General features: G+C 38.8%; 1 protein-coding gene across 3 annotated transcripts; it reads left to right on the forward strand.

Annotated features, from left to right (window-relative positions):
* Positions 1-13: 13 nt before the first annotated feature.
* nudcd3.S (NudC domain containing 3 S homeolog) lies at positions 14-11,235 on the forward strand. 3 transcript variants are annotated; one of them, XM_018253954.2, is made up of 7 exons: positions 14-148; positions 436-636; positions 715-986; positions 1,998-2,130; positions 4,428-4,574; positions 7,847-8,035; positions 10,312-11,235. In XM_018253954.2, the coding sequence occupies exons 2-7, from the start codon at positions 445-447 to the stop codon at positions 10,420-10,422; spliced, it is 1,044 nt and encodes a 347-aa protein (XP_018109443.1). In that variant the 5' UTR covers positions 14-148; positions 436-444; the 3' UTR covers positions 10,423-11,235. The 3 variants fall into 3 exon arrangements, with proteins under 3 accessions (XP_018109443.1, NP_001091128.1, XP_018109441.1); NM_001097659.1 differs by having other exon boundaries at positions 19-64; positions 10,312-11,231; XM_018253952.2 differs by having other exon boundaries at positions 76-225.
* The last annotated feature ends 887 nt before the right edge of the window (positions 11,236-12,122 follow it).

The raw sequence follows: 12,122 nt of genomic DNA on the forward strand, positions 1-12,122 counted from the left end.
AAGCAAACAAGCGCCGGAAGCGCCTCAAGCGCCTCTTTGGGAGAAGACACAGGAGCGGAAAACAGTAAGTTGCAGCTCAGTCATGTGTGATATAGAAGAGGAATTGCAAATTTTGTTGTACTAGGGTTGCTGCTTTGTCTCTCATTGGGTAATCGCTGCGCGGGGGTGGGGTTTCTGTTCCCTCAGTCTGAATCCTGCTATGAGCTTTGTATTTCAGTGCCATAGGTATAAGACTGACACAGTGACACTTGAATATATTTGTAGAAATTCAATATACTGCACATGCATTTTTTAAAAAAGCAAAGTCATTCTCTCTCTCTCTCTATCTATCTATCTATCTATCTATCTATCTATATATATATATATATATATATATGTCTGCCTTTTTCTGCAAGGAAATACCTGTAACCCTGTATATGATAATTACCCTTTCAGGCTGCAGTTATGGAGCCGGCGCTTTCAGACCGCTATGATCATGCTCTGCTGGGAATTTTGCAGCATGTAGGAAACATCCAGGACTTTCTAAACGTTTATTTTGGCTTCTTGTACCGCAAGACAGACTTTTACAGACTCCTCCTCAACCCTCAGGATCGCCTCGGTTTCCCCCCAGGAGCTGCTCAGGCCATGGTGACTCAGGTAAGTATTTGATGGTATTTACTTTGCTCGGTTGATGGGCTTTGGTGCTGGCAGTGAATCTCACCTGCTCCCTCCCAGACTTTTAAAACATTTGAGAGACTGGCGCTGAAGGACCATGAGCAGAGGACGCGTGACCTGCAGGAGAAATTAAAAAAGAGCCAAGAGACGGAGGCAAAGAATGAGGCAGTACCACCCACAGTCCAGGAAGTCATCATTGAGACCCCTGAAGAAGAGACACCACGGGAACAAGACAAGGCAGAAGGAGAGCCGGAACAAATAGATTCAAAAGGAAAAGCAGAAGAACCAGAAACCAGTGGAGATGGCCCAGGACAAGCAGCTGCAGAGCCCAAGTAAAAATCATTGCCCCCTGATAATGTTTGTTTGGTGGTGTTTTTATAAACAATGAATGTTCAGCTCTCTGCAGACTAACTGCTGGATAACTCAACTCCCATCATCTCCAGCAGATAATTTGAGTTGCAGTCCTAGAACAGCTGAAACCAAATGTTTTGCTGTTTCATTGTTTCCAATTAATATCATTTTTTGTACATTATGCAGTATTCCTGAATTTTTCTTGCTTTCCCATAGATATTTAGTGCATTCTATTTTTTTTTCTTCCTCTGATTCTCTTTTTATCCCCTTGATCTCTCTTCACAACAAATGTTGTCTACCTAAACCCTGTCAGAGATTGATGTACTACAACTCCCATCATTAAAGGCGTTGTTCACCTTTGAGATAACTTTTAGTATGATGTAGAGAGTGATATTCTGAGATAATTTGCAATTGGTTTTCATTTTATATTATTGAAGGTTTTCGGGTTATTTAGCTTTTATTCAGCTGCTGTTCAATTTGCATTTTATGCGATCCAGTAACGAGGGCCCAAATTACCCTAGCAACCATGCATTGATTTGAATAAGAGACTGGAATATGAATAGGAGAGAGTCTGAATAGAAGGATCAGCAATAAAAAGTAACAATAACAATACATTTGTAGCCTTACAGAGTATTTGTTTTTTTTTTGAAGGGGACAACGACGCCCAATTGAAAGCTGCAAAGAATCAAAAGAAAAAGACAAATAACTAGAAAACTATAAAAAATAAATAATGAAAACCAATTGAAAAGTTGGTTCTATAACATACTAAAAGTTACTTTAAAGGTGAACCACACCTTTAACTTCTGTAGGCTTTTAGTCTGACCATTTCTACTCTCCATCCTTGCCCTCTTCTTCATTATTTTTTTAGCTTTACTCCTGCCTTTTATCCTCGCCTTTGAATTAATGCAATTTTTTATATGTTGAATTATTTGGATTCAACAATCAAATGTCAACTCTGATGTATAAGTATATATATATTTGCATCCATTCAGGGGACAAGAAGACTACCAAGCTGACCCTGACAGTTACAATGGAGCTGTACGAAAGAATTACATTTGGTCTCAGGATTATACAGATGTAGAAATTAAAGTGCCAGTGCCTAAAGCTGTAGTGAAAGGTCGTCAGGTAAGCAGGACCGTATTTATTCAGTTCCTCGGGATATTCTGGTGTGCAGATGTAAAACCAGGAGAGACAAATCTTAAAGGTACTGTTCTGTGTAAAAATAAAAACCGGGTAAATTGATAGACTGTGCAAAATAAAAAATCTTTTTAATAGAATTCGTTATCCAAAAATGTAATGTATAAAGGCTGGAGTGACTTGATGTCTAACATAATAGCCAGAACACTACTGCTTTTCAGTTCTCTTGGTTACCACTGATTGGTTACCAGTGAGTAACCAATCAGAGACTTGAGGGGGGAACATGGATCATAACTGTTGCTTTAGAATGTGAGCTGAATGCTGAGGATCAATTGCAAACTCACTGAACAGTTATTTCCCATGTGGCCCCCCTTCAAGTCGCTGACTGACTCAAAGTTAGAGAGCTGAAAAGCAGGAAGTAGTGTTTTGGATAACTAACAATATTAGAAACATTTATTATTTTGCACAGCCTATCTATTTACCCAGTTTTTATTTTTACACTGAACTGTTCCTTTAAAGGAATTGTTCAGTGCAAAAATAAAAACTGGGTAAATAGATAGGATGTGCAAAATAAAAAATGTTTCTAATATAGTTAGTTAGCCAAAAATGTAATGTATAAAGGCTGGAGTGATTTGATGTATAACATGTCAGTCAGAGCACTACTTTTCAGCTCTCTTGGTTTACACTGACTGGTTGCCCTGGTTACCAGGCAGTAACCAATCAGAGACTTGAGGGGGGCCCACATGGGTCATATCTGTTGCTTTTGAATCTCAGCTGAATGCTGAGGATCAATTGCAAACTCACTGAACAGAAATGTACCATGTGGCCCCCTTCAAGTCGCTGACTAGCTCAGAGTTATAGAACTGAAAAGCAGGAAGTTGGATTCTGGCTGTTTTATTAGACATCTGTTCACTCCAGCCTTTATACATTACATTTTTGGCTAACTAACTATATTAGAAACATTTTTTATTTTGCACAGCCTATCTATTTACACAGTTTTTATTTTCACACTGAACTATTCCTTTAAGGACTTTTGTCCTGAAGGGGGCAGTGTAAGGAAATTTATGGAAATTATGCTAACTGGGAAGGTGTTGGCCTGCAAGACCCCCGATTCACAGCAGAGGGTGGCAGAGATCAATAGAACAAAAGAACTATAAACAGCTTTGGGAACAGAAATAAATAGAATACTGCAGTGTGTAAGTGGCCCATTCTGCATGGCAGTCATGTACTTTTATCATAGACAATATTAGAAATGTATACCAGGTATGGGATCCATTATCCACAAAACGCAAAAATACAATTTTCCACAGTCCTACTTAAACCAATAGTTCCTCAGTTTTGACTGAATGTAAAGCCTCTGTAATAGAAAAACATTTCCTTGCACTTGATAAAAACTATGCTGATGGCAAAACAACCTACTGGTTTGTTTTATTTTTAATTTTTTTATTAGCCTTGAGGTATGGTGCTCTTCATTATAAAATGACCCCTTATCTCGAAAACCCAGTCCCAAGCATTCCGGATTATAGATCCTATACTCGTACGATCTTTCATCAGATCATGTGACACTGTTTTATAATTATATAATTTGCCCAAGTTAAAGGTTTAGAGCCTGTTATATGTAGACAATAATAATAAAACTGTCTAGCTGTAATGCAATTTTAATAAAAATACATTTTTATATAAAATGCAAAACTTAAAGGTGTTTTGTCAAATATAATATAGGAATTGTCTTATGGAAGATACACTTATCTGTATTGCAGATATGTTCATATTCCTCACAGTGCACTTACTTCTGACATAAATACCAACATACAGAAATAACCTCAGCATTTGCAATTGTTATTCAGAGGTATTGAGGGAACAGAGAACTCTGGGGAGATAGTGTGTATGTATACAATATTTATATAGTGCTGCTTGTACCTGCAGTGCTGTACATTTTTGCAGTCCATTGCACAATGTATGTTCGCCTCCTTAGGGTAATGTCACCTGTCTCCGTTCCCTTTCTGTGACATTTCTCAAGAATTGTCTTAGTCTTGTTGACGGAAATCACCCATAAGTGCAGCACCAAACTGTCATCACTTATATTAGTTGGCATATTATTGTATAGTGAGACTTGAGGCTTATGGGAGTGCTTATTGAGCAGTATCACTGTGATTAGCTGCTGACTTGCCTCCTTTCTCCCAGTCAGTTTGTTCTGTGATATTGTCCATCTGTGCTGCTGTATTGGGTAAAGAGCAGAATATCCTTCGACTCTAACTGCCCTTTACCTGCATCCTTTTCCTTAGGTGACAGTAGACCTGCGCAGTAGCTGTATCTGTGTGGCAGTAGGAGGAGAAGTAGGAGGAGACCGTGTTCTGATGCAGGGAAACTTTACTCATAAAATAAATGCAGAGACATCTCTCTGGAGCCTGGAACCTGGAAAGTGTATTGTGGTAAGACTATGCGGTGTCTGAAATAACGTAGCGAGTCTGACTTCAGTGTGCCACTTGTTAAAGCTTATATTATCTCTATGAATAAGCAGGGTTTTTTTATCTAGTTTGAGACTGGCATCCGTCACAAGCTGAATTATTCACTTCCCCATCTGTCATTTTTTAGTCACTTTATGGGAACAGTTTCAGAGATGCACAATTCTCCCTCTGTTACTGTCATGAGCAAGGTTCCAACCTGCATACTTATTACTTGGGTCACCTCCATCTATAGTTTCATCTTTAATTATTCCCAGCTTATTTGGAGTTAGTTGGGCCACACTACCCAGAAAAATCCCAAATTATTTCCTGCACTTAGAACAATAGTCAGCTTGGCCACACTTCTTCCATTCATCTCACCACTGCTGGCCAACCACTTAGTTACTGACACACTTATGGGGCAATGGAATAAAAGTCTATAACTGAAAAAATATTCGTAATGCGATAGGTTATGCCTTTGTGTAAACAAATTTTCCTTTGCCTGCATTTAATATAGATTTTGCCAACCCAGAAGCTGTTTAGCGACCACTTCCGAAGTTTATAGTTTGCGCCAGTGTGCAGTGGATGTAATATAACTTCATACTAAAGGGGTTTATTGCTCCAAAAGATTACATCATCAAGCACTTCTTAAAAGTGTGCAATTAAAATTCGCAATGCGCAATTAAAATTTTCAATGCAATAAAAGTTTAAGGAAGAATATAACATTGCGAAATGTGAAGTTTTATTCTTATTTGTGCAAATTGTTTTTTCTCTTTGCAACATTTGTTACATTCCCCCTATACGTGCCTGCTCCTCTAACATTTGTGGTTGTGGGTGGATATCATGGGTTTCTTTATCAATAATGATACACACATTTGCATCTTCATTTCTTCTGTCCTGAATAAATAGCTACCTCTCTGCTGTATCCACTGCGCATATATATATATATATATATACCTTCTTTACTGAATATATATATCCTTATAAAGGCCGGGATGCGGGCCGAAACGTTGGATGCACAGTGTGTATTGAATAAACACGTTTGATTGAAGAAAACGGTGTGCTGGTCCATTCTATGCATATATATATATATATATATATATATATATATATATATATATATATTCAGTAAAGAAGGTCCGCACTCTCAGGACTTAAAAAGTGTAAACATTAAATAATGTTTTATTAACAAAGACTAACGTTTCGGCCTTTCTCAAAGTAACAACAGACAATGAATGAATGAAAATGCATTAAATACCCATGATGGCGGGAAAAGTTAATTGGCTGACGTCATCCTTGTCATCATCACAATGCATCCAATAGCATAACTCAAAATACATCAATACTAAACATTAAGAAATACAGATAATCAAATCACTGTTAAAACACCCCTTGTTTAAGAGAGGAGAATACTTAAAAACAAACTTTGTAACAGTTGTTAATCTCACTCGCAACTATTTACATGTATCAAAATACTAGGAAATACTGGTAATGTTAATAAGTAACAAATATCAGTCTAGGTAGAAGGTCTTGTTTCATGCTCTCTCCATAGCGGTAGATAAAATGCTGTCTATATTGTATTGCAGCGTGATCAGTGCAGAGCTCTAAATAGGACCACATAATCAAATAGCTATTGTTGCTAAGTACCTCCCCCATAGCAACCTTACCATTAATGTCATTACTGACCAAAAAATAATAATGTGTGGTTATTTTAACTGGTGCATCACCCCACACGGGGTTACAGAGACATCCCAAGATAACCATATAAGATATGTGTGTAAAGAGACATATTTCCCTCAGACTATTAACCCCAAATGTGTCAGTTGCTACCTGTTCCTATATCATAACATTAAGGTATAGCAGCATAATGTAATCTAGTCATGTGTATACAGTATAACGAATTTAGTATCAAAAATGCCCAATTAAACACTATCAGTGTATAAAAAAATTCTAAAAAAATTTTTTACAAAAAATGTCAAAAATTACATAAGCAACATAAAAGACATTTTGAGAAAGCAAAAGGAAAAAAAAAGTGTTTGTTTGTTTTGCTTTCTCCTGACGAAGATTCCTGTGAGGGATTGAAACGTCGAGTTTCAATAAATATTCCTCTTTTTTTCATTAGTAAAGCCCTGTGAGTGTTGCTATTTTCTATATATATATTATATATATAATTTTTTTTTTTAAGACTTTAGTAAACGAGTTTGTGAGGTGGATAATTGGGGCAGATGTGCATAGTGAAGTAGTGAGCTCAGGGCATGAAGTCAGAAATGTGTAGACATAGACATAGGCCAGACCTTTTAGAGAATAGGCAAATAGCATAAAACCTTCAGTGGGAGTCAAATGTTATGGCATGAGGTTATTCTGCAAAAGTACACTTTAGCAGACTAAATTTCATGATCGTTTTTTTTAATGCCGATTTTCAGTTGTTTTAGGTATTATTGTATTGTACATATCTTACACTACTCACATCAAAGGATTGGTACCGAGAAATTTTTGAGTACACAACATATACTTATTTGTTCCATTGTACAATGTAATGTACACTTGGCATTAACTCTAAAGCTGGCCATACACGGAGAGATCCACTTTGGCAATGTCGCCAAACGAGCGGATTTCTCCCCGATATGCCCACCTTGAGGCGGGCAGTATTGGGCTGATCCGATCGTGGGCCCTAACGAATGGGAACGAGCGGTCGCATCGCGGGACTGCATCAACGAACAGATGCGGCTTTTGCGAAGCCTCTCGGGGGCCCCATACAGGGGCCAATAAGATGCCGACTCGGTCTGTCGGCAGCTTTTATCGGTCCATGTTTTGCCACCTTAAGTTTATAACGTCTTAGACTTGTTGTGCATTGTGCCCTGGAAATTATTTATTTGGGATTCCATAAACCTCCCAGGCTCTCTAAATGACAGTATTTCTCTCAGCCACCTCCCTCACTCCCCAGATTTCATTTTCAGGAACCTCAGTTGTTTCAGTTTTATCAGGAGCCAGTTAATCTGCCTAAATGTTTTAGAGTATGGGAGGAAAAATAAGTACCATAAGGAAACCCACACAGGCATTGGGAGAGCATTCAAACCCATTGGTAATGTTGCTCATTGACCATAAATCTCTAAACTGTCAGTTAACGCAAGTGCCCTCTGACCTTGTCTTGCTTTGTTACAGTTACCCGTCCATATATTGTACAGCATCGCAAAACTTGCTAAAACTTTTATATGATTTATATTATTATTTATATTAAGTGTAGTGGTTACTTTCCACAGATCAACTTGAGTAAGTGCGGTGAGGTTTGGTGGAACGCTGTATTGGAAGATGAAGAAAAAATTGACATAGACAAGATTAACAAAGAGCGCAGCATGGCTACTGTGGATGATGACGAACATGCCGTTTTGGACCGACTGACATTTGATTATCACCAGAAGCTTCAGGGGAAGCCTCAGAGCCATGAGCTGGTAAGTCCTGAAAACAAAGGTTGCATGATCCACACATTTCCCTCCTGTTCATTTATTGATTTTACATGTAGGTGGGGGTGTTTTACATTTTTAAAGCTCACTAGATCCCAGCTCCAAATTTCTGCATATGTATTCCCTTTACTATTGATATGTTTGTCTGATCGGTAGCTCTCTTGTTGGAAGGCAAAAGAGTATATTATAGGTGTCCCACAAAAAAACCAAATGTGCTGTTAACTTACACAGAAAAATATTTTATAAATACATAACATGTTCTCCTGTGTCCGTTCGCACAAGCTGACCATGGGTGCACCACCATGGTCAACATCATGGCCATTATTGTAAATACAGTGGTATTTTCCAGCATCTTAAAAGAAAAGTAACACAAAAAATCAAAGTGTATTGAAGTAGTGAGAATAAAATGTACTGTTGTGCTGCACTGGTACAGCTGATTTGTTTGCTTAAGATACCCTACTATCGTTTATATAAAAAAGCTGCTGTGTAGCCATGGGGGCAGCCATTCAAGCACATGATACACAGTAGATAACAGATTAAGGTGGCCATAGACTCAAAGATCCACTCGTTTGGCGACATCGCCAAACGAGCGGATCTTTCCCCGATATGCCACTAACTCTGCATGGCTATATTGGGGGTAATTCGAACGTTCGGCCGTATGGCCAAGGGGCTCTGACGGGTCGGTCGGGTAAAAATCCAACCTCCCGATCGATATTGTGGCCAGATATCGATCGGGAAGACCCGTCGGAAGCCTCCATACACGGGCAGATAAGCTGTCAAATCGGTCCAAACAACCAATATCGGCAGCTTTATCTGCCCGTGTATGGCCACCGTAAATTCTGAATAATCCCATTTATACTACAGGGCTTATTTGTTATCTGCTGACCCGTTCACATACAGGACATAGATATAACATTTAACATCATATTATTTGTTTACCAACACATGTCATTTATTTAATTGCATGTCCCAATTAATGTTGCCCATAGATCAGCTATTAATACAGCTTTTAGGGATCAGAAAACTACAAAGCCTGTCGCAAAACATTTTTTGGAAGCGGGACATAGTCTTCCTACATTTAAATATATAGCATTTGATCATGTCTCAATGCCCTTGAGAGGTGGAGACCGTTTACGGCTGTTGTTACAAAGTGAAACTTTGTGGATTAAAACATTGGGAACGCTTTCACCATGAGGTCATAATGAATATTGTTCATTTAGCTGTTATCTTAATAGGTGCTAGAATGGGTATTTAATTTGTTCGATCTGGATATTATTCCCCTTATACGTGAGTTGTGCATTTTTGCATCTTGATCTCTTGGGGTGGCTTTTTTCTCCTTTAAAGGAGAAGGAAAGGCTAAAAACTAAGTAGGCTTTATCAGAAAGGTCTATATAAATACACCAGTAAACCTTCAAAGTAATGCTGCTCTGAGTCCTCTGTCAAAAGAAACACTGCATTTCTTTCCTTCTATTGTGTATACATGGGGCACAGCATGAGCATGCTCAGTTTGCTCCTCTCCACCTCCCTCCTCCCCTTCCTGCTGTAACCTGAGCCCAGAGCTATGAGTGCGCAGGGAGAGACTCAGGCAGGAAGTGATGTCACATCACAGTAAGGTAATATGGCTGCTGCTATCCTAAACAGAGAGAGCTTTTAAAGCTGTTTACTCAGGTATGGTAAAGCATTCTACAGAATAAATATAGCATTCTAGCTTGCACTATTGTAGATAATCTATTGGCAATAAACTGCCTCAGTAGCTTTCCTTCTCCTTTAACCTAGACTTGGCTGGTTGAGGGGAAGTGAAGTCACTAATGGGTTGGGGCATTGTGGGTTTTGAATTTTTACAGTGAGTAATTTGTTATGGCTATGCACCTTGAGAAAGGTTGTAGGCCATGAACTGAAATGTCAATGCTCTTAATATGCTGTCTTTTGAGAAGGTGTTTTATTTTTTAATATATATAAGTCCAAAAATAAAAGGAAGCACTCACGGCATAAAGGTTGTTAGAAGTCCTTTACTGAATCATATAAACATCTACGCGTTTCGGTACCTCAAGGGACCGTCATCAGGATGTTTATTTTATCATATTTATTTTATATATAAATGTTGTTGACCCTCAAACTGTAAACTGGCATTACTCAAACCGAGAATAAATTTAAATAATATATATCAACTTGTTTTCGCTGAATAAGCCCTACACATAGTCCTGTTGATTCCTCTCTCACATTAGCATTGTAGCATTCAGCTGTCTCCTGTTTGTCTCTGACAGAAAGTGCATGAAATGCTGAAGAAAGGATGGGATGCAGACGGATCGCCATTCAAAGGGCAGAATTTTGATCCAAGCGTATTCAACATCTCACCAGGGTCCGTTCAGTTCTGAGCTCAGTGGGCATGTACTGGAAATCATCTGTGCCCTAGCTTCTGTTTACTGCTTCCCAGCTGGGATACGATGCCTTTTCTTAATCAAGTTTCATGTCTTTTTGGTAAATACATGACTTTGGTGCTTGCTGAGACTGAACCTCTTTCTACCTGAAACGGACACTGTGTATCAGCGTACTTACACACGTATATGGTTTTTATTTAACTAGTCATCTGTATAAGGTGGGGTCTGATCAGTCTGTATATAATTATAATGACAGCCTACCATGCATTTGCACCAGGGGCTACATCCTATTTCACTTGTGTGCCACAAAGTCATTTAACGTGCTAGCCTTTTATTCCCTTAATTAGGGACAACAGCAAAAATGTAATTTTCTAGTGCAGGAAGTGTCACCTGATTCTTCTATGCTCTGTCCTGTTTCAGAGAAAAATAGAGCACAACAGCAGAGGGCGCTCCTGTTAAACATTCATGATATTAGCCATGTAAAAACTGCTGATACGAAGTCTAAAACAAATGCAAATAATTTATGTAAATTAAAAAAAGTGCCCAGGAGAGTAATTTGACATTGTTATATACAGTAGTTGAATATATTTCCTTTTTAATTGTAATATTTGGCAGGCAGATGGGAGCGCACTGGATCAAAAATGATCTCCTAAAGCCGTTTACAGACGTCAGTCCCACACAACATGACTAAAACAACATATTTATATATTCACTATGGGTAAAATGTTCTTTAACCCTATAGTGTTTACATACGGGGGAAGTACACACATTTATTCATTTAGAGCCAATAAATAAGAATTTGGTTGGAAATGTATTCTGCCTATTGTTACAAAAAACAAAACAAAAAATATTAGTTCTAAACAGCACAAATGATGAATGGTAGCTGCTCAGTTGTACCTGTGTTGATACCCATAGCAACCAATCAATCAGTTTGCTGTTAGTATTATTTTTTTTTTTAACTTGTAGTAGGTTCTTTAAAGGAGAAATCAACCTGTGGGGAAAAAAAACCCTACCCCCCACCCCAGGTAGCCCTCCCTCCTCCCCGCAGGCTAACTACCCCCCCCGGGAAATGCCCCATACTCCATATTTACCCCTCTGCACAGATTCTTCCATCGAAGTTACACACGTTCATCTTCTGCATCCTCTAGAACAGGGGTCCCCAACCTTTTTTACTTGTGAGCCACATTCAAATGTAAAAAGAGTTGGGGAGCAACGCAAGCATGAAAAATGTCCCTTGGGGTGTCAAATAAAGTCTATAATTGGCTATTTAGTAGCCCCTTTGTGGAAAGGCAGCCTACAAGAGGCTCAACTTGGCAGTATACTTAGTTTTTATGCAATTAAAACTTGCTTTCAAGCTTGGAATTCAAAAATAAGCACCTGCTTTGAGGACCCTGAGAGCAATATCCAAGGGGTTGGAGAGCAACATGTTGCTCGTGAGCTACTGGTTGGGGATCACTGCTCTAGAAGCTGATGATGGACGCGTAGAACTTCGCTGGAAGAATCTGCGCTGAGGGGTAAATATGGAGTATGTGGCATTTCCCCGGGGGGTAGTTAGACTTGGGGGAGGCGGGAGGTCTACCTGGGGTGGGTGGGTAGGATTTTTTTCCCCCACAGGTTTATTTCTCCTTAAAAACTATGAATTAAAACTTGATTGAGTGCTATTAGCAACTGCCTGTGTGCAGTTTAGTACCTGTCTT

This window comes from Xenopus laevis, chromosome 3S (genome assembly GCF_017654675.1).
Source record: "Xenopus laevis strain J_2021 chromosome 3S, Xenopus_laevis_v10.1, whole genome shotgun sequence".
Lineage (NCBI taxonomy): Eukaryota > Metazoa > Chordata > Amphibia > Anura > Pipidae > Xenopus > Xenopus laevis.

What these genes read in the sequence shown, in the direction of transcription:
- nudcd3.S (XM_018253954.2), top strand. Translation starts at nt 445, where the DNA reads ATGGAGCCGGCGCTTTCAGACCGCTATGATCATGCTCTGCTGGGAATT. An exon ending in CTGTAGTGAAAGGTCGTCAG is followed by an intron (nt 2,131 to 4,427) that starts GTAAGCAGGACC and finishes CCTTTTCCTTAG; the next exon opens with GTGACAGTAGACCTGCGCAG. An exon ending in AGCCTCAGAGCCATGAGCTG is followed by an intron (nt 8,036 to 10,311) that starts GTAAGTCCTGAA and finishes TGTCTCTGACAG; the next exon opens with AAAGTGCATGAAATGCTGAA.